Genomic DNA, 22,363 nt, shown 5'->3' with positions numbered 1-22,363 from the left:
ATTACTGGTCTGGTTTACATACTTACGTGTTTTTCTTAGTGACCTGCTGCATGCAATCCACATGACCTTTATAAGATATGTGGTTTTACTCAGACTGTTATAAACCCCTGCACTTACATATAGTCATGTATGTATCCATGTTTATTGTATTCTATATTTAATATAATTATTTATGGGTGCAATTTCTTTTTGCGGCTTTTTGTAATTTTGTTAGTTCTGTTTAGTTAGTCGGAACCATTTAAGGGGCGGACGCTCTTCCGGAAGCTGTCAGCTGTGAACATCGCATCAACTGCAATGAGTTTTGAGTGGCCCTGGCAATACAATTTCCCACCGTTTTTTACGTGAGTCAACTTTTACTGAACCAGATTTAAAGCATCAACCAACTCCGCCAACCAGCCTCCGTTGTTTACTACTCGTTGAATCGTAGCGCGTGGCTTTAACGAGCCTCCGTCACGTCATCCCGGCTACCCGGCTAAACGGTAGCACAATGCTAAGGAAGTGGGTTTATCTTTCTACCTGCTGGCTTTCTGAAGTCTACGTGTCAGCCGCACCTGTTGGTCCGTGAAGGCTCGGCTGCTGGCGGACATTTACAAACATCAACATGTGGTTAATTAACGCCGGTGTGGGCGAGTTGAGTTTAACGTTAGCTGTTAGCACTAGCTAGCTGTTTTGATAGCTGACTCGGTGTAGGCTGACAGAACAAGAGTACACTACGTAATAAACAACACAATCTGTGACGCATCATAATAAGCGGCATGGCCCCTGGTTATTTCACACGTGGGATGCCTCTGCAAATGTGTTTTTAAAATGTTTTTATTTGCGTCATTTTTTGCACACTATTATAAAAATATCACCTTTCAAAATGCATATCACAAAGGCTTAAAATAAAACCAGCATGTTTTTAAGACACAGATGAATGCATGTAATTTGTAATATTTACACATCACACACACACATGCATTAATAGATGATTTTTGCACAGCTGCCCAGAATGGGCAACCTTCTGGTGCAAAGTCTCCACCAAACCTTTTTTAAATGTAAGTTAAAACCTAAGAAACATCAGGGAAGACTTTCCAATACATTTTTTTATTTCCTTCTATTTATTTTAGGGGGCTTATCGGAGCTTGCTAGCTCAACGTTAGTCGTGTAGATTCCCTCTACGCTCTGCCCCCTCATAGGACATCGGCTCGAGCATCTCAAAGACTCGTATTGTATTTGGACGTGAGACCCATAAAGAGCCTTAAAAGTGATCCGTAAAATCTTAAAACGTTACTGATCACATTTAATACCGGGAGTGGATTGGTAGTTTGTTGCCATCTTATCCAGTGTCCTTGTTGTTCGTCCTCTGGGGCGATACAGTTTCAGGTCAACACCAGCTGGACGAAAAGACCTCGGTGTTGAAATGAATCAAATGTGACACCGGTACCAAGTGAACACAAGGAGCTCCATCACTTTTTTATAAGATTCTTTCATTCCACTCTACTGCCAAGGATCTACGCAGGATAATGAGACCTGGAAGCAGAGATTAGCTTCCATTTAACACCAGGCGCTCGGTGAGGTGTGATCAGTCCGGGTTAGTGAGTCAGTGACCATAGTTCATATAATGGAAATCCAGATTATCGTTAAATAGCTAAATCCAAACATCTAATTCAGTTAATTAAATACATGAACATAAATCAAAGTTGCTCATTAATCGTCTCCCGTTATCTGCTGGTTTTGGTAAATCCACAAAAAAAGCAGAAAGCGCTCAAATTTGAAAACTGTTTAATAAAATGGTCTGAATATCATGCATGTGTTGTTTTTAAGCCTTGTGTTGTTTCCCTTTTTGCCGACCTCCTTTTTGCTCGTCTCCTTGTCTCCCTGTGGACAGGCTCCAGCCCAATGTGGACACCAGGCAGAAGCAGCTGGCGGCTTGGTGCTCGCTGGCTCTGTCCTACTGCCGGCACCACAAGCTCTACACCCTGGACGTGATGGAGGCTCAGGAGAGCCCCGTGTTCAACAACAAGAAGATGGAGCGTATCCTTACCGCCCAGAGCGCCGTGTCGCTGTGCTACTTTGGGGCTTGAGGCCTCTACGGTGGGGGGAGGTGATGGACAATGTCTCTGGTCCTGCCACATCGACGCGTTTATGGGAGTCGAAGGAAGAAATCGAAATGTTGAAATGCAAACGATTATCAGCATTTGTTACTCTTTGTTTTCTTGCCTGCCCTTAACCGAAGTCCAGGAAAACTGTCAATAGAAGCAATTCAAGTGGTGTTTGAGGAATTGAGGAAAAAAGGTGAATTCTCATCCGTCCGAATGTGTAGATTAGGAATACTTGACTCATTGAGAGTACAACACACCTCACTTTATTTATTTTTTCCCCTCCTCCTCTCGAACCTTTCAGGGAACCTGGAGTGGTTGGACAAAAACAAGTCTCGGTGTTTGGTCATGTGGAGGCGACCGGAGGAATGGGGAAAGCTGATCCACCAGTGGGTGAGTCGGGGGGCCTTTCCGGCACACGCCGGTCTGAGCGAGCGCCGCGGGGGGAGGAAAGGTTCTCTCTTACAGGGTGATGACGTTAAAGCCCGGGTTTCACATTCGGTCAGCCAGTGCAAACTCTGTATGCGGTGTTTACACATGATATGTGTAATGTTTACGGACAAATAACTTCATAAGGGAGAAAAGAAGCAGCTTCTCTGTGATAACCTGATTTCCTTGGTATAATGGTGAAGTTCTCTTGGAGAAGCCGATTTCTGTTAAATTGACTGTTTACGTGCACGTGTGTTAAAAGAGAAGGACTTCAGAAGACCGCTGAGTCAAATTAATAATTCAATTTTCACTACAGAGTTGAACAAACTAATAAAACATATGTGAAGTTTTCATGGTCTTCGTTGTCAATAACTGAAATTCAAAATATGGGCAGTGGTTCAATGTTCGGGCATTGACCTCATTGAAGGCTCTGTTTACATTTATCTAAACAGCCTTTTGTTTTCTAAATCCTCTTTTGTTTTTTGTTTTATATTTCAGGTTTCCAAAAACGGGATGGTCAACTCTGTGTTTACTCTGTACGAGTTGTCCAACGGGGATGACACAGAAGGGGAAGGTATGGCACTATTTATAGAATGTAAAGATGAATAAGAGATGGTACATTTTGGTTTCAGGATGATTAACGTATTTAAATGTATGATACCACTTGGAATAAGGATAACGTATGTCTCATGAAATTTTGCAGAATCGCTGACATCTTTTAAATCACTTCTTAAAAGTACAAAAATGGGCCTTTATTTAATTTATACTGGAATGAATCTTTTGTTGGTTAATTTTACCCCTTTTTTTACATCTAGAATTCAGAATCCGCAGCTATTTGTCATAAAAACAATTTGCTTTGGTGTATTGGTGCTTTGCATAAACATTATAAAAGAAAATGAATTTCAAAATAAATATTATACAACATATTGAATGTGCCAAGCTTCACGGTGACACGGCTGAAAATGTGCAAAGTACAGATGATTATCTTAAATCCTTCCACTTGTGTTATTTCACTGTGGCCCTTAAACCAGCATGTCCTGCATTAGCTGCGTGGATACTGACTGTGCTGCGTCTCCCCAGAGTTCCACGGCCTGGAGGACTGGATGCTGCTGCGCTCGCTGCAGGCTCTGCAGACAGACGGCAAAGCGGAGATCATCATCATGGACGACGGGAAGGGGGTCAAGTTCTTCTGAAGCGGTGCTGGAATCACACACACTCCGCCTGGGAAGGCCTCCTGCTGAACCTCGGGGGGGGGCACGTTTCTCCCGAGGTGCACCTGAATACTGAGCCCAGCGGGCGCACGTCCTGCAGTTGATGTTGCGTTTTAGTTTGTGCAAAGCCGTCTCTTTCTGGAAGAGAACCAATATCTTTCTTTCTTTCCGTGGGAGGGGCGTTCGATGTGACGGCACATTTAACGTTGTCGCCATTTAAACATGCAATGGGCCTTTTTCAGGGGAATGAATACTGTCTGAGCACTCCTGGGGGAAATCTCTCCCCACCAGCTGTTTCTTTATTGTAAATACGACTAGTTTTATCCCGATTTACTTCCCCCTCCCTGTTAACAAATCTCCTCGGCCTTTTTGCTCGGCCGTCCCAAAGAAATCCCAAAACGCAACACCAGGGGGACTTTTTGTTTGGAGAAGAGGGACAACACACAGACTCTGGAACCAGATCCTGGCTCGCAATAGTGGACTTCGTGTACAGATTGCTGTCATCCTATTATTGTGCTGTAGCTTTGGTTATTTCCTCTCTTTCTCTATTTTCAATTTTCTCTCTTTATTTCATATCCTGTCAGAAAATAAATTAGAGATTTGTAATACTCGCTTCCTTTTTTTTTGTTTCCGCCGAGACGCTGTGTGTAAGACACAAACCGTACCGTTAACAGTACCTGGCAGACGTGCACCTCGGTGAAGCGGACGAAACACCTCCAGGGAATCCTTCCTGTGTGTGTCCTCTGACAACAAGCCTGTGTGTGTGTGTGTGACAAGTGGGGGCCGGTCAGGGTGGCCTTGGCATATGAAGGTCTCCTGTTTCAGCTTCTGTCCTTGGTGTGAGTCTCTCGGCAGGTGAGACCAACGCGCTGCCCACCTCTCATTCAGGTCGACCCGGTTGACGACAGATCGTAGTGAAATGACTCGTTGATGCAGAGAAACTGGAGATGTTCCGGCCCGGTGAGGGGCCCATTAGAAGAAGACACACTTCCCGTTCTGCTGCGTGCAATGCGAGGTGAACTGTGCGCGCCTGGTACATCTCCAGCCAATTATTACAAAGACATGAAGAAGGACCACACAAAAAGTTTATGCATCCTGTCAAAGACGCTGCCCCTTATTTGACATCTTATACAAGTCACAAAACAGCCCAAATTTAGATTTTAAAGACCTCGCTGCGCCAAGCAAGCAAGCCAAGCATGCAAATGAAATGTTGTGGTTTTAAAAGGTGAATGGGTTGCAAACACTCCTCAAATGCCTCTGTAATTCCTCCCCCCCCCCCCCCCCCCCGTGGAGAGGAGCGGCGCGTCGGAGCTGCGCGAGGGGCGGAGTTGGGAGCGCACGGAGCGTTGTTGATATACGCAGCGCCGTCCTCTCTCACCGCAGGTTAGGGCTCAGTTGAGAGGAGAGAAGAGGCGAAAACTTGAGTATTTGAGGGGAATTATGCGCGAATCGGCGTTGATGTGATCCGTCTTTACGCAGCGGCTGTAGTGCGTAAGTAACGTGCACCTCTCTCGCTGTACCGATGGTGCCATTTCAGATGGGCATGACCAACATGCACTGGGTCGTTGGAGATATGACACCTGTTATTTTGTGGGCTGCGTGTTTCGTTTATTGCGCTCTCGGCACCACGGAGAAGTAACCCTGAACTTATTTGAACGGCGTCCCCGATGCCCTCTCCACACTTTAGGCTCTGAACCGACGAGGCGTTGAACCTGCCACGATGTCCCACGCGCAGGTTGAGATGCCCGGGCGCGGCTTCCCCGGCCTCTCCGTGGAGATGGAGGACTGCTTGTCCCGGGTGCCGTCCGTGCTCAGGGCGCACGGCGTGGGCGCGCGGAGAAACTCCTACGGGCTGCAGAAAATCACCATGGACCTGGACTCGCCTCTGTACAGCGGCGCCCTCTCCAAAGCCCTGTCCTGGTCCGCCGAGAACATCCCCACGCTGTGCGAGTCCGGGGCGGAGGAGGAGGGAAAAGAAGAGTCCCCTCCGTCGCCGTCCCCCGTTCCCGAGCCGTGCGCCAGCTCCTCCAACGCGGCCCCCGGCGGCCAGGAGCCCGCCGACGCCGGGTCTGTGGTTGGCCCCCGCTGGGACCCCGTCGGCGCTCCTCGGGGCGCCAGCTCGGGGTCCGATGAGGAACTTCAGAGCAAGCAGCTCAGGATCTCCACTCGCGTCCGGCTCCATGCGCAGTGGGAGCAGGAAGAGAAGGAGGACGTGGAGACCAAAGCGGTGGCGACGTCGCCCGACGCGAGGTACCTGAAGTTCAACATAGAGATCGGACGGGGGTCCTTCAAGACGGTCTATAAGGGACTGGACACGGAGACGACGGTGGAGGTCGCGTGGTGTGAGCTGCAGGTAGGGTGGCTGCTGTCACATGGCAACATTCCACTTGAATTGGGATTGACGCGTCCTGCTGGAGCGCAATTTTTAAATGAAGAATATTGCATTTTATGTGGTTGGCCGAAGAAAAAAAAGAATGATGAATTTAATTCGCAAATTTCAGGCAGTTGTCATATTCTGGGATTGATCTCCTTCGTGTAGCCTGTTGAATTCTTTACCAGCCATATTTTGCTCCACATTATCTGCCCCCAAGCAACCAACCTTGGTCAGGGAACACGGGCTGATACTTTCCCTGCTCTCCTGCCCCACTGCGGCTCTAATCCGCCTCCCTCAAGTCCTCAGAGTGGAGCAGCTAATCCACTGACTTTTCCTCCACTTGACCTTGAGTTGGACTGTGTTTCCCAGGTCAAACGTGATCCCCTCTAATCTCTGTTTTCATTAACAACCGGTGACACCAAGGCCGGCTCCCAAGAAGCTCCTTAAGTCGGTGTCTTCGGCCGTGGTGATGTGACCAGTCAGTATTTCTTTGTGTGGGAGGGGGGGGGGGGTCAGTTTGTGTTCAATGTTCTCATCCTGCAGCGCTCAGATGTCGAAGAGATGACGTTCGGTCCGTCCAGACAGAGGTGACGTTGCTATTGTCTTTTAGGGGGGGGGGGGGGGGGGGGTGGTTATCTCCATGGTGGGAATCTGTTCCCTCTAAACATCAAATTTAACTCCACACCACTGATGTTCTGTTGAGAGCTCAGCAGGAGGCCTTCCAGAGGGTCGAACTCCCACCACCGGCAGGCCGGGGACCCCTGACCCCCAAGAGCCCACCTGTCCGTTAACATGTGTCCGTTTGGGGAAGAGAGAGACCGGATGTCCCTTTGCGTGTCCTTAAAGCACGCCGGGGGTTAACGTACGTCAGCCTTCTGCGGTGGGTGACCTTCTGAACCGCCCTCCGTTAACTTCCGCGCAGGGACCAGACTGTGACACGTTGTGTCGCCGCTCTTTGGCCGGGGTCCACGTTGGGAAGAAGGCTCGCCCTTTCATCTCCTGACTCCAGACGTGAGCCCCGTTAAGCTCCCTTAATCGCTCCCAATGAGCTTAAAGGTGGCCACTGTTGATGCGGTCGCTATACGTTGACCTCAGAGACACGGACGCCTTCTCGTCACGGAAATCCCCACCACCGATTTGCTTAAATGAACACAAAAGCTGGCTGTTGGCTAAACACCGTGGCCGCTGTGGTGTCCACGGAGCAGCAGTCGGAGGTGCGTCACCGCGAGTCGGGTTAGAAAAAGTGCACCTGAGCTGTTTTAACCTGGTCGTAAGGTAGTCGTCGTAACGCAGTCAAGATCAATGGGAACAAATGAAGACAGTGGCTTGGATTAGTCCCCATTGTAATGGAGACACTCAAAGGTGGCTTCCTGTGTCCCTCCTGCTGCGCTGATCCGCCTGGGCGTCGTCCACGGAGAAACAATACGTTCAGATTCTTCCATGACACGCGACACAAAGGTTCAGCCACGGCGGTAAAAGATACAAGACGTGTCTCACGTCACGGCTCGTAGCTGACACTGAGCTTTTCGAATTTGGACATGGAACATTGACTGTTGCATATGTTCATTGTTTTTAGCCAAAGGAAGTTTCCATCAGTGGTCCCTTGATGGTCAATCATACGTTAATCATTTTCTGCTTAAAGTCAGAACATATAATAATCCATAAACAACAACTGCCATCTGAAAACACACAAACAAATATTCAAACTGGCAGATAAAACATGGCCAAACATTGAGAGATTCTCCAACTAACTATTGATAAGTTCATTTAATGATGTGTTTCTCCACAAATCAACAACAGAACTAAGAAAGGAGTCACTCTGCAAAAAGAAAAGACAAATCCACCAGAGACATTATGACCGAGAAGCCAATTAAATATCACCCAACTGTGAATATCAGCCTCAACTGATGACTATATCCTCACGTTTGGCACCAAAGATGCTCACCCTGTGTGTCCGTCTAGTCTCCATGTTTCTTGTACAAACGGTTCACTCCAACAAATGTAGAGACATCTGTGTGATTACAGTTTGTCTGAACAAACAGGGAATTCATCTCGAGAGCGGATTTTCCCTTTTGGTTGAACATTTCACACGTGCTGCTACGTCCACCTGTCCAATTCAGTTAAAGAAGTTTCTGTTTTCTAAATGAGGCAAAGAAAAAAATAATGACAAACCTTCCTGTGTGGCAATTGCCCCCCACCCCACCCTGCGGCCCCCTCAGAAGGGCTCCCAGGTGGCCCAGGTGGCATATAGACAACGTAAACAGGGCTTTGAGGGGAACGTAGAGGTGATCAAAAATGGATGAGCCATTGTACGGCCCCCTTCAGGCACTTCAGGCAGGACTAGTTTACGGCCTCCCGCATCTGACTGGAGAGCATGAAGCTTCCACCCGACTCAGTAACTCAGTTTAAAAACAGAGCGATTGTTGCACAATACGTGGACTTATTCCACAGCTTTTTATTCGGCCCTGCCGGAGAGTTTCAGTGCACATATATTCTAAATAAGTCTTACCTCTTTTTGTGATGAACTTTAATACCGCTTGATACCGTTTGTATCGGGTGAGATCTGTGACCTTGTCGTTCAGATAAAGTTCCTCCTTTAACATCGTAACGTTGCCACTTTTAGATTGACTTTAGATTTTTTAGATGTTTTTATTTAAGAACAGTTCTGTCTGTTTGTGTCTGGATAGCTTTCAAAAGAATAGTTGGACATTTTGGGAACTATACTGTTTACATCCTTGCTAAGATGAAAAGACTTAATGTACCTGTTTCTTAGAGAGTATAACTCTTAATCTCTATTTACTTAACGTGACATGAAATCATAATATTGCTTTAAGATTCTAGCGCCTAAGAATTTTGGTTATTCATTTAATCGCTGATGGCCGGACTGTGTTGTTGTGTTGTTTGTTGACCAGGTTTTTTGGACTGTCAATAAAAAATACGCTTGGAAGACGTCCCCTCCGGCTCCGGGATCTTAAGCCAACCATTTGTCCCCATTTGTTAGGCTGAACAATTGACAGATGAACATAGAAATAATTAAAATAATTGCTGTAAAGTCGATGACAGAATGGAAAGAGGCGGCGAGACTTGGAACCATCACTGAAGGGGAGCTGATTGGGCGGAAGGAGCCGCACGCCGCACTGTTTATGTTTTCAATTCAGCGCTTTAATGCCGCAGATTAAATTAAGGCGGTTAAACCTTATTAACCCTTTGCTGCGTTGGAGTTACCAGCCCGGTCCGCCAAGTGTGAATCTCGCCCTCTTTCTCTGAACGTGGCCAGTGTTCAGTGACCGAACTCGAGCCGCGGGCTTCCTATCGGTCTCGCTGTGGCTCGCTGTGGCCAACATCAACAGCGTCCTTCCTGGCGGGGCGAGAGAGCCGGCTTATCGCCGCCCGCGCCAAAGTTGCTCGAGGAGAAAGCGAAGGAGGCCCGGGGGGCAGCCTGCATTTACGCTGGGCAGCACGTCACTTTGACGCCAGGGGCCGACTGTTTGTTTGCTTTTGTCGCCTAGAAAGTGTGTACTGTACGCAGAGGTGCAGCCATTCGGCGAACAGCCCCGCCGCCAGTTATGCAACAAGGCGCGTTTTTTGGCCGCTGTTGATTGTGCTATTTCTGGGGCGGGTGCTGCAGGTGCATGCTGGGCCGGCGTGGCAGGCTCTGCGTTCAGGGCCCCACCCGGGGGCCGCACGGTGTGCTCCGTGCGTTTCGTTGGCGAGCCTTAAAAGTGTTTTTGTATCTGTGTGCTCAGTCTCCCCGAATAGGAGGAGACTTCAGAGTTGAGGAGTTGAGGACTCGGTGTTGCTGAAGGACTTAAATGTTCGCTTAAGAGGTGCGATCGCAGACTGCGACTCGCCAAAGAAAGACAACTTTGTCACAGTTTGTGGCAGAACAATAACGATACGAATGTTTATTAGTTTAATATTAAATAACTTAAAAGTGAATATTTCCTTTTAATCTACTTGCTTTCAAACTATTTCAATAACCGTTGTACTGCGACTACAGTGAGTATTTGCCAGTCAATCGGCTGCTTGTTTTATGCATGGATTAGTTGATTAAACTGTCAATGAATTATTACAAAGGAGTGACAGATGTTCAGTTTCCCTCACCAGTGTCAACAGTTCACGATGGTACAGTTTTTCAGTGGGAAACTACTCGGTTTTACTCTGGAAAGGCCTGTTTCCTCCGCAGTGTTTATAGTATTCACTGGGTTTCTGCTGCACGATCCCTTCAGAGGGAAACATGCCATCAGCCCACAGTCCTGCGTCCTAAACAAACCTCAGTTTTAGAAGCTGCTGGGGCGCTGAGGCCACGGACGGCTCGCCGGGTCACCTCTTTGGTCCTTCCTGACGCGACCATGTGTGCCCGGGCGGGTCGGGGACGGAGGTGTCGGGGGAGTGGGGAGGGAGGGGCGTGAGTGAAAGGTGCTCTTCGGTTACCTCGTGGGTCCTGGGATGAATCGACCTTTGGTGCACGCCGACGGCTCCACCCAGTTTCGGGCTCCGGTACGTCGCAATGCCCTTCAATAAACACTTATAATATAATTACTATAATAACTAGTAATGTGTTTACTCAGTCAATAAGAAGCATTAGCCAGCGCCGCCTCCTCCCTCCCCCCTCCCAGCCGGCCGTCTCAGTTCACATTTGTCTTTGGCCCCTGTGGGTTTCTGGAGTGGTTTCGATTGGACGGAGCTGAGCGGCCTGTCGAGCATTGGCACGTATTTCGCCTCGCTGTGACGATGACACCGCCCGCATGCCTTGGTGAGCTTTATCGGGTGGCACTCGATGGCACGTCCTGGTTTGTCAGTGTGACACCATGCGGCTGCACCCTCTAAACCCGTCGCCCGGAAATACCACGAAAAACATCCGCTAATAAAACTCACATTTTTATTTCATTTACTGTGAGGTGAATATAAGCATGTTTCAATCATTTTCCAGTATGTGGAATTTCAAGTTATATTCAAGGATTTTCACGGCTTTATATTACAATATATATATATATTAAAGAAAAGGCAAAGCTGAGATGAAAGTATCTTCTCTGCCTTTGGTTGCTGAGCCTCTGCGTCACGACAGCCTCAAAGGGGCTTTGCTCTAACCTCATATCTCCGTCACGTGTTCCTCAGCAAAGCCTCGCATTTATTGTTCTGCTCGGAGTTCCAGATGTGTCGCGCTTTGCGTATCAGGACGAAGCTGAAGTCCTGTTTTTTTTATCATACTAAACCGAATCTTGTACACTATTTTATTTACATTCTAGACTGTACAGACCAAACATATTCTACAGATGTATTGATAATGAATAGAATTGTTAGCTGCAGCACTATGAGTGTTTTTATATTGGTAACGTGTGTTTATTAATCATTGATTTGTAATTTACTGATCGGTTTAAAAGCTATTTGTAAGAACAATCTTTGGTTTGACGGGTCTTTAAAGATCATAAGGTGATAAAAAAAACCTTACAGTCGAGCTGCAGAAGATAAATCATTTTCGAAATTTGACCCCCATAGGGGAAAAAAAAGAGAATTAATATACAATAAAATACTGCAGTCATATGTTTATGTTTACAGTAGCAGTAACCAATGGAGAAAAGGTTGTAAAGGTGTATGCACACAGGTTATTGTTTGCAGCTGCCACGGTTTCCCGGTAGCTCGGCTAAGTTTAATCAGATTTAAGAGCCCACGCGTTCATCTCGGCCCTTTTACAGCCGCCTCGGACGTAACCACGACGAAGCACGACAGGCTGCTTACGTCCCCCTTTCTGCCGAAACCCTTTTTCAATGGCGGCTCCCTGTGTGCAGGACGAGAATCGTTAAATTCTCCCGCAGCCTCTCCGGTTAAGTAGACTTCCTCCGATTAGTCGCAGAGAAATGATATAACCAGCAGCCGAGCACACAAGCTGGTAAACATCAACACCCTGTTAAAGGTCTTGCCCGTGAAAGAAAGCATTTAACGCGTGATTGCGTCACCGGGTCCCGCTGGCCGACCCCCTTCCCGAGCTGCTCCGCGTCTTGTGACGCTTCTGCGGTTCTCCGTGGAGGACAAAGTGTTTGCTGCACTCCCGCTCTCCTCTTTAGACGCCGCTAGGCGGACAGAGCCACGCGTATGGTCTCGCCTCTGGCAGAGGCCTTCCTCTTCTCCCCACTTAGCACTGACCCGGGGTCAGCTAAAATGCTGCGGGAGGATTACGTCCTTGTCATTTCGGCTCGCGGTAACCAAGCCGCGGGGCTCGTGGGGGGGAGGTGGGGGGGTGGGGTGGGCATCGTGCAGGGAGAAGTCACCAGTCGCTGCAGTCGCGTGAGCCAAATCTCTGCTTGAAAGGCAGGAGGGTTATTTGGGAGAAGAGAGGACTGCTGAGCGGTTCACAGGAGCCTCTAAGAGCAAACGTCAGACCAGTTACGAGACGTCAAGAGGACCAACGTCAACACCCTAAAGATACGAGATCTCCGGGTCTCAAACAAAATCCGTCCGACGAGGCGGCTCATGCTGTACAGAACAGAACAGAGGACAACCTTGTCCTGGGCCGATCTCAGCTGATTCCCTTTATAGATGTTGGTGCTGAATGTTGGCCGATAAGTAATGGAAAAAAAAAATAGCAGTGTGAATATTCCAAAGATAGTACGCTTAAGTAAAGAGCGTGTACACCTCTGAACCCTTTTCAGCTGAATCCTGTCCTGTATAACTGTGTCTTGGCTCTGGTTTTAAAATCAACAAATAGAAAGAATTCTATAAAACACAAACCGATAGTAAAATACTTTTCACCTTTTGGAAGATACAAGCGAGTAGGAGTATGCCTGCATCGTGGTCCCTCCTACTCAGGCGGGTAATTAGCCGGGCGCCACAAGTCAGGTCAGAGGTCGCAGTGAGAGGCCGGCTTGGGTTCCCCGATCCCTGTGCCCATTCAAGCAACATGTCAGGTTCCACCTTGGAGCGAGCACACTGCCACCTCAGTTCTCACCTGCAAACATCCAAACGTAACACTGTCCCAGTGTGAGGGCCTACGTGCGCTTTCATACGTAGCGCGTCAGTCACGACGGGTGCGTCGGCCTCCGAGGCGTGACGTCAAACTGTTTGTTTTTACCTCTCTTTGACCTCAATCCCAGGTCTGGGCGAGCTGGTTGTGCCCTCTTCTGAAGCTCTGGAGGTTCTCGTCATCACCACGTCAACGCTGGCCCAGTATGTGAAAGATGGGATGAAGAAGACTAGGAAGGGAGGGGTAACCTTAACCTTCTGATATTGGGGGGGGGGTTTAAGCAGGAAGTGTCAGAAAGGAGTTCATGCAGAGATGAAGGTAGGCGGAAAAGTATTCCAGATGAATTAGATCATTACAGGAATACACAAAAAGAACATATTCTCCATCTGCCTCGATCCCACCGTGTCAATTAACGGCTGCTTTTCTAATGTGCAACTAATCTTTACCATATCTTTCCAGCGTATTGATTGTTAAATCTATAATTATGAAAAAATAGTCATAAATGGCTCTTAGTTCCCTGAGCCCTTTTTGAGTTGGCAATATACAATATATTTATTATCGTCCACCAATTTCATACCAACAATTAGTTGGTCTCACCAACAAGGAGGCTGTTGTCTTTGTTGCCAAAGTCTGATCTCATTCCTTTGAACTCAATCTATTTGACCAAAAACTACTAAAAGTACTAGTAAATGAGCCAAACTGCCTCACTGCCTGAGCCGTTCCTTCATTACGACAAACACGCTGCCACTGTGGTTTATTTTGAGAAAATCCCACATTCACGTTCCTGGTGCCAAACATAAACATAAACTATAAATACAAAACTAAATCACCAAATGTGTCTTAATCCACGGCTGAAAATAGAAAACTACTAAAACGACCGTCTGTTATAAGAAAGATGTGTACTCTCATTGCCATCAATGCGAATCTGTGTCCTGCTGTTAAAGATTTACGTCTTTAGTAGGAACTAATGGGCAACAAGACACGCTCCGACCAATGGATGAAAAACTCCAGCTTCTCACCTTTAACCCACGAGGAAATGAAGTGATATGAGTGGATCCACTTCTTTCCACCTGCCTTACTCTTCCCTGTGCGTTCAGTCAGGAGTCCTACAGACCTTCACCTACTTGAGTGCACCAACACTGACGACATTAGGACCCCGCAGCCGCCGCCTTGTTTAGTGCAAATGTTCGCTGACACGCACGTGTTCATGTCCTGGTTGTCATAATAAAACTTGTCTTAATACCAGTGGCTCCTTTGTGGCTTTATGTAACTCTGCCTATGGGGCACCGAGCCCAAATACTTCCAACGCCGGCTATTGCAGATCTCCAACTCAACTCAACACACACACACGCACGCACACACACACACACACACACACATGCACACACACATGCCTCCCAGCAGCAGCAGCTAAGAATAAATCCAGCTGGAAGTGAACAGCATGACATTTCTTTTAGCAGAGGCTCCTTCACACACCTCTTAATCAAGACCCGATATAGTTTAAAACGGAGCTGTGCATGTTTTTATTGGAAGGAGTCATTGTGTTACCCTGAAACAGGCACCAGGAACAATAAAATCACCCAACAGCACGGCAGTGTTAACGTGCTTCATATCTGTGGTTTGTTCGCTCCATCTTTACTCCACTTTTCGACTTCTTTGGCACTTTAAACAAACAATTCCTTTATTTTTGATGAGTTTCATGAAGTAAATAGTCTCCAGATTGTTGTACTGCTCACGTTTCTGTGCCACAGCAGGACCCCTCCCCAAGATCTTTGCTTAGGTTGCTGAACGTAATGTGTATTTAGCATTTTAGACATTTCCATGCCAAAGTAGTAAAGCCGTGTGGTTTTGGATGCGTCGGAGCCTCCATGTGGCTCGGCCGCGCGCCCCCCCCCCCCCAACAGGCAGCTACCCACGGGACAGATGTCCACGTGCCATAAACATCACTGCAGATGTTCTTGGAGAACCATCCAGCACTAGAGGCCTCGAGGAATAAGCCGCAGAGTGTTCAGGTCATCGATCAATTTTCCAAAGCGCAAACGACTCGGTCAGAAGTTGTCTCTGTTTCCTGATTCCTGATTCTTGTGTCCCTCTTTTGAGCCGCTGGCGTCTTTAGACTGATGCAGGTGGGAGAGAGTCTGGCTTTGTGCAGCTTCAGGGAAGGTCTTAAAACGGTCCGATTGATCGGCAGCACCTCTTCACTCAGAGAGAGCAGAAAGAGACAGTAGTGGTCGTTGATTGTAAGCATAAACATATGCCAAGCTTCTTTTTTTTTGCAGAAATTTGCGTCAATGCAGGATTCATGGCCCTGAAGTCTCCCAGGAGTTTTCCACTAACAACCCACCACAGGCAGAGTTACTCCAGCAGCAGCAGCAGCAGCAGCAGCAGCAGCTTGCATCGGCCCATTCATCCCCCAGAGGAAGCACAGAAATGCCTTTGTTCAGCGCGTTCGCGGCTTTCGGTTCCGTTTTAAATTGGATTTCAGAAGCGCGCCCCCCTGTAGTGTGTTGAGTCGGAGCTCCACTTATCGGAGAATGAGTGGTTTCCGGTCTCGGAGCGAGCTCATTGGTTAACAGTTGTCCATCAAGTTGTTCCTGTGTGTTTTCGGAAACTGGGTTTGCTGCGACCGTCTTACAGCATCCTTCAGAACCCCCCGACAAGACCGCAGGTTTTGAAGGACTTCTCTCTTTAAAGTGTAGCCTCAAAGTTCTTCATTGACCTTCAAAACAAAAGCTCGAGGCCCATTTGTTGTTGTTGATTGGCGTTGCCGGCTCCTTGCAGGTAAAGACGCTATCTGTGTTGACTGAAAATGACAGCGGGGCGGTTACATCAGTCATTTACGATTGTGCAAAACAAAAGACCTCCCCTGCCAAGCAGGGAAACATAACAAGGAGACGGAGACATGCTGATGAACGCTGTGAAACAAAATGGCAATCTGATTATGAGGCTGATGAATTCCTCCCCGGGATCTTCTGCCGTCTAATCCAACCACAGAACAAACAAGCAGCTCCCGAGGGGGGACTGTGTTGGTGCTTAGAAAAGTAATTTAAACGTAGCAAATATATGAAGGACACCACCCTGTACGTGATTCCTCTCTGCAGACCCTGAAGCTGACCAAAGCGGAGCGACAGCGGTTCAGCGAGGAGGTGGAGATGCTGAAGGGCCTGCAGCACCCCAACATCGTCCGCTTCCACGACTCCTGGAAGTCAACGGTGAAGGGCCACAAGTGCATCATCCTGGTGACTGAGCTCATGACCTCCGGCACGCTCAAGACGTGAGTCCCTCTAACTGCAGCCATTTACAAGGAGATCTTCTTTTTTTTTTCTTCTTATCTGCATAAAGAAAAGCAGTTTATGTTTTTCCAGCCTTGTGTCCCGTATCTCAAATGGCGGAACCTCTTGTTCCATAGAAAACAGGATCTCGGTCTAATGTTTGACAGTTTGCTGTTTACTTTTTGTAGGATGTGCAGAATAAGAAATGGCTCCACATTGTTACAATCACCTGAGCGATAATTCACTTTACAACTTCCTTCTTGGCTGTCATAATAGAAGATGAGTTATTTCTGTCTCTCTCTCTCTGTGCATATTTGGACAAGGGATGTTTAGTTTTGTCCTTCTTTTCGTTTAGGTACTTGAAAAGGTTCAAGGACATGAAGCTGAAGCTGCTGCAGCGCTGGAGTCGTCAGATCCTCAAAGGGCTTCACTTCTTGCACACACGCTCTCCTCCCATCATCCACCGGGACCTCAAGTGTGACAACATCTTCATCACCGGGCCCATCGGCTCCGTCAAGATTGGAGATCTTGGGCTCGCCACTCTCAAAAGTGCCTCTTTCGCTAAAAGTGTCATTGGTGAGTGCACGTTTGGCCAGATTTGTTACACAAATGTTCCCTTCCACTGGTGCCAGAAACACAATCTCGCTTAAGCAAACTGTTTAGGACCATCCGAAGCATCTCAAATTGGCTGAAATGGGCAAAATGCCACTAATGTTTAATAGCAGAGGGACGGCAATGAAATTCAGTCTTTGTTCATGTTCCTTCATGCTCCTTAATTTGCTTCTTCAGAAGACCAGTAAAACAATCCGTTCCTCTTTAAGCTTTTCTTTGCTGTGTGGATTTGACACGTATTCTTAAAGTACGTGTGCATATAAATGTACATATGTACGGTATTTTTTTTTAGATAATACCAGCAGTCAAAAGAGGTTTCAAGTTAGTTGGAGACCGGTCAGTGCACTAGTATTACTGGTCTAACCTTTGACCCGACAGGAACGCCGGAGTTCATGGCCCCCGAGATGTACGAGGAGAAGTACGACGAGGCAGTGGACGTCTACGCCTTCGGAATGTGCATCCTGGAGATGGCCACCTCCGAGTACCCGTACTCCGAGTGCCAAAACGCCGCCCAGATCTACCGCAAAGTCACCAGCGTGAGTAAAAGTTGGAACGCAGGGTTTGTTTCATGGTTTTGTGTCATTGTAGTCTGTTTCTTGTGTATACGTGTGGATATCAGGAGTCTTTGGGGAACTGCAGGGGCCACACATGGAATGAAAGCTTCCTTTTGTCCAAGCCTTAGGCGGAGGCCTAAGTTTTGTGGAAGTTTGACTTAATCAGACCACTTTTTAGCCCGCAATTAATGACGCAGGTTCCCACGTGTCCGTTTTTACCATATCAAAGACCCTGGTTCACTAGAATATTCATTTCTCCAAGTAAAAGTGACCCAACGACACTTTTCTTATCTGAACTTAAGCCCTGCAGGAAGAAGAACATCTAAGTAAAGCGCACGTGTTATTACGAGATGAAATTCTTAGACATTTGTTTAAGGAATAAAAGGGCTTGAATTCCAGCCCACTTAAACTGATTCAGATTGTATCACAATGTTTTGCAGAAAACATTTTCTGGGGACTCCTTTAAAAAAAGAAAAAAAAAAAGACCAGAAGCAGTCTAGTTTTAAGTTTTAAGAGCGAAGCATTACAACAACTGCTGCTGTATTTGTCGGTGACGCCATGGTGGGCAGAAACAGGCGACGGTGGAATTAAATGTTTTGGAAAATTGTGTCTCACTCGCACAAAGACGGCTGCTTTACTCCGCACGCAAAGCAAACTGTTTGTGACGGAGGCTGGAAAAGTGAGAAAGTGAGAAAGTGACAACGCCAGCGGGTGGCGGCGGGTCTCGTTCCTCCACAAACCAGGCGACTTTAGAAGGTTACGCGCGCACGTGCAGCACAGACGGCATCTGTCCGTTCGTTGGTGTGAAACATGAAGTCACTCGCTGCTTAAGGGGAAATAAATGCATTCTAATACACATTACGTTGAAAATGCCTCAGGCTTTAACTACCATGCTCGTGCATTTTTTTCTGAGAAGGCCCCACGCCCCCCCCGCCCTCCCTGCAGGTATTTGCTGCTCTACTGCTCGGGCTGTAACTCGTCTTTATATTCCTCATTAATGATTCACTGTCTGTTTTTCAAATATAACAAAATGGTGAAAGAGGCATTTTTGTTGTCAGATCTCGTTTTGTCCGACCAAGAGTCCAAACTCCAGCGACTATTAGTTTAGTAATACCTGGTATAATGTATAATAATATTATTAAACAGGCGTCGTTCACCTTTGACCTTGGCCTCCGTCGCCTCAGGAAAAAGGAAAAGGAGTCATGAATTAGATTTGGATTAACAGGAAAAACCCGATTTATTTTGAAGGTGTCTGTGAGAAGGCTGAGAACGCTCTGTGCCGCTGTCCCGATCCTCGGTATCACAGAGTTTGGATTAGTCTGTGATGTCATTTATCAGACGTGCGTGGTTATAACGCCGCGAGCGGGCCGAGGTTGGCGATTCGATCCCCGATTGGCCGTGCTGTGTCCCCGAGATAGTCGGGTGTCACGTACGAACCTTTATGTAATACAGGTTCAGTGTTAGAATGCAGTCGTTGAAGAGGATTACTAAAGTCTACACACACGTGTCTCACTTAAAAAGAGAGCAAAAATATCTAAAGTAAACGATTTGTGGAAGTAGCAATGAAGACCGCAGCCTCCGTGTGACATGTGTCAGTCTGCGGGTGTGATAACACGTTTTATCACTCTAGTTTTTGGGGGGTGTTTTGACCTAAAGCCGGCTCGTTGTTTCGGGTATCTGTCTCCCTGACCTCGACTCTTCGCGCTCTTATCGGTGTTTTTACAGGGATGGCAGCTCTGCTGTAATCTATGCACATTCTCATGATCGCATTTAGGAATAACTCCCTTATTTAGTGTCATATGAACAAACTGAATATTTCCGGTCTCGACATAAACTCTCTGCATCGGAGCTCCAGCTGTGGTGGTATTTTTCCATTTTACGAGCTCCTGGTTTAGTTCTCCTTCTGGTGTTGACAGCCCAACGTCGCGCTGGCTGGAGGCCACAACGCAGAGGATTAAAATGAGGTGAAGGTGGGAGTGTGGAAGGAAGAGATGGTTTGCTATTGGTCACTGATTCAGCAGTGAAGTCAAACTCTCCCGATTTGTTTTCACAGGGAATGAAACCCGACAGCTTCTACAAAGTCAAAGTGCCGGAGCTCAAGGAGATCATTGAAGGCTGCATTCGCATGAACAACGACGAAAGGTAGAAATAACAAACGCCATGGATCAATTCATTTTATTCTTTATATCGCCGCATAGGCAATTGTGCAAAACATAAACATTCACATAAACATTATTACTTCAGGACAAGAATCTAAAATTAATTAGTAAATTAAATTAGATTGTAAACCTTCAAGTATAACTAATTAAAAAAGCATTTTTGGAAGGCTTATAAAGTAAAGAATAAATGTATTTTGGTTCATCGAAGTGTAGTGTAATCGTGTAGTCGTAGTATTATTTTAAGTTACTGTAAGAGCAGATAAGGGGCTTTAAGGAAAGAAACTTCCTCAGGTTTAATATAGATCAAAGCTTGTTTAAATGATCAGAAGTGGTCATTGTTAGCTTAGGTTTTTTGAAGAAGTGTCATTACCTTTTTAAAAGGTCACTGCCCATCAAATATAATATACCCTTATACCAGATAATTCATTCTTTATGAAATGCTTTGTGTTATGATTCTGAATATGAAGCGTTATGAATATGCATAAGCAATTATAACACGTTCTAAGTGTTTCTAGTGCATCGTGGAACACGGGCGACATTCAAGCTGCGTCTTCATGACCTCCCTCCGCTGCAGGTTCACCATTCAGGACCTCATGGATCACCCCTTCTTCCAGGAGGACAACGGCGTGCACGTGGAGCTGGCGGAGGAGGACGACATGGTGAAGTCGGGCCTGAAGCTGTGGCTGCGGATGGACGACACCAAGAAGCTCCACGGAAAGTACAAGGAAAACAACGCCATCGAGTTCCTGTTTGAGCTCTACACGGACGTGCCCGAGGAGGTGTGCCAGGAGATGGTGAGGCCAGGTCAACTCCTACTGCTCCGCTCGGCCGGTTGGCTGCAGCCATTAGTGAGGAAGTGGAGTAATTGATCGACAGACAGTGGCGACCTCCGTCAATCATTCCTCAACATCCGTATTTTATTGGTTTTCCGGTGGGAAGATGCCGGTATGGAGTCAGTACTGACCTTTCCTCCTGCAATTAAGCGCCAGATTTCTCCTCACAAGAGGAGCATGCAATGTGATTGGTTGGTTGACAGCCTAGATTGGACTTGGACATCGCTTCTGCTGATGTGGTAACTTTTGAAAACCAAGTCTGACATTGTTAGTACATCACAAAATTCCGTTTTGATATTTCACCCCCCCCGATGGGTGGGTTCACAGGCATCAGTAAGCGTCGCCTCTTGAGAGGCTCTCCAGCACATCAACCGCGTGCGTCAAGGGCACGGCTCTTACTTTTAATCATCAGCGGCTCGTAATGTGAGAGCGCGTCTCAGGAAGCAGCCGAGGTCACGTCTTTAATAATATAAAAGCTGTCCCGCCGGTTACGAAAAAGTACCTTTTGTATCACCCTCCGTAGAGGTCACCCTTAATGAAAATACAAGCCGCAATTCCTTACTTGTTTACCTCTTTGTGGAAGGTTTCATCAAAATCTAATTTGGTATCAGAGGGGGGGGTCTAGTCCGGCCGATCTGCTGTAATCCAACAAGGTGTTGATAGGCCGTGCCGGACGAAAGAATGGAGTCTGTGTGCTTTGGTTTCACAAATGTCACAGCGGGTCAATAAGCGCACACACACGTGACCCCGACTTGTACCGGTACGTACGTTGTATAAATATACACGTTCCTGTTGTGCCCTGACCGTTTCTCCGCCTGCTGTTTACGCAGGTCGGGCTGGGCTTTGTGTGCGAGGCGGACTTCAAGCTCGTGGCCAAGGCCATACGGGACAGGGTGGCGGCCATCAAGCGGAAGCGAGAGAAGCTGAGGCGGCAGGCGGAGGAGCGGAAGAAGAAGCAGCAGCAGCAGGAGCAGGAAGCCACAGAGGAGGAGGCGGAGACTCGCCGGCCTCCGCCTAAGGTCGGCGACGCCGTCGCCAGAGAGTCCCCCACCCCGGCCCTGACGTCTCCGGGCCCCGTCCTGTCCCCCGTCACCAGCTCCGTGGACTCCGGAGTCAGCTCCAACTACCCGGTGGAGGCGGAGGAGCCGGAAGCAGACCAGCACTTCCACATCCGCCACAACAGCCTGTCCTCGGCCAACTGTGAGCCGCCTCATTGGACCTCTCGTACAAGTGAAATGCTTGCAGGCTCTACAGCCGTGGTGGTTCCCATGTTTTCAGATCAGATTGATCTCCAAATAAATGTGTGTCTCCAGTGCAGTGTTAATGCACAGTGGGGGGATGGCTCAGTTTGGGGTCATTAGATGTGTGGTTTCAGGTCGTGTGTGTCGGTAAGTCAGGCCGCAGTTTGGTCACGTGCTAACGGCTCGTGTCCTTTTTGTTGAAACAGCTGACTGCGAGAAGGACGGCGATCTGAGCTTCTCTGGGCTTCAGGATCCGCTGGAGGCCGGCGGCTCCAACGCGCCCGGGACCACGCGAATCGCCACGCAGGCGGCCGCAAACGGCCTCCCCATCCCGGCCCTCCGCTTCCCCTCGGTGAGTGGCCTCCAATGCAGAGCTTGTCAGAAAAGCGTGGAGGGAACTGGGAGAGGGAGGTGGAGGCAAGAAGGGCGGCTTTTCATCCACATGTCTCAGTGTAACACGGTGCTGACAGGGAGGTATGTACACAGTGTGCAGGCTGACAACGATGGTCACAAAGCCTTCAGCTGACTCCCTGATTAAAAATCCCCTTCTACGTGCCTGTTGTCTTCAAAGCAAATCTCTAGCTTTTGCTAAATTAAAATCGTTATGACATAATTATTTTGAAGTAAATCAAACAC

General features: G+C 47.7%; 2 protein-coding genes across 3 annotated transcripts in view; both read left to right on the top strand.

Annotated features, from left to right (window-relative positions):
* Nucleotides 1-191: 191 nt before the first annotated feature.
* Nucleotides 192-4,325, top strand: vps25 (vacuolar protein sorting 25 homolog). The gene is made up of 6 exons (XM_040176540.2): nt 192-341; nt 1,871-2,016; nt 2,224-2,277; nt 2,386-2,474; nt 3,009-3,084; nt 3,591-4,325. Exons 1-6 carry the CDS (start codon nt 295-297, stop codon nt 3,701-3,703), a joined length of 525 nt encoding a protein of 174 aa, XP_040032474.1. The 5' UTR covers nt 192-294; the 3' UTR covers nt 3,704-4,325.
* Nucleotides 4,326-5,051: 726 nt separating this feature from the next.
* The window catches only part of wnk4a (WNK lysine deficient protein kinase 4a), a 30,407-nt gene continuing 13,095 nt past the window's right edge, over nt 5,052-22,363 (top strand). For both annotated transcript variants that reach the window (XM_040176519.2, XM_040176518.2), the window contains exons 1-9: nt 5,052-5,212; nt 5,409-6,074; nt 16,158-16,330; nt 16,684-16,904; nt 17,319-17,476; nt 19,548-19,636; nt 20,228-20,447; nt 21,317-21,686; nt 21,934-22,079. In XM_040176519.2, coding sequence (XP_040032453.2) covers nt 5,442-6,074; nt 16,158-16,330; nt 16,684-16,904; nt 17,319-17,476; nt 19,548-19,636; nt 20,228-20,447; nt 21,317-21,686; nt 21,934-22,079 — 2,010 coding nt within the window. In that variant the 5' untranslated portion in view covers nt 5,052-5,212; nt 5,409-5,441. The remainder of the gene's footprint in view (nt 5,213-5,408; nt 6,075-16,157; nt 16,331-16,683; nt 16,905-17,318; nt 17,477-19,547; nt 19,637-20,227; nt 20,448-21,316; nt 21,687-21,933; nt 22,080-22,363) is intronic.

Source organism: Gasterosteus aculeatus, chromosome 5, assembly GCF_964276395.1.
Source record: "Gasterosteus aculeatus chromosome 5, fGasAcu3.hap1.1, whole genome shotgun sequence".
In the NCBI taxonomy this organism is placed as follows: domain Eukaryota; kingdom Metazoa; phylum Chordata; class Actinopteri; order Perciformes; family Gasterosteidae; genus Gasterosteus; species Gasterosteus aculeatus.
The sequence above is the reverse complement of the archived record's forward strand: the minus strand, read 5'-3'. Positions and strand labels throughout refer to the sequence as shown.

Bases quoted from the DNA above. Each gene is read 5' to 3' on its own strand.
- vps25 (XM_040176540.2), top strand. From the start codon at position 295: ATGAGTTTTGAGTGGCCCTGGCAATACAATTTCCCACCGTTTTTTAC. The intron at 2,278-2,385 runs GTGAATTCTCAT...CGAACCTTTCAG, and splicing joins TGAGGAATTGAGGAAAAAAG to GGAACCTGGAGTGGTTGGAC. The intron at 2,475-3,008 runs GTGAGTCGGGGG...TTTATATTTCAG, and splicing joins GAAAGCTGATCCACCAGTGG to GTTTCCAAAAACGGGATGGT.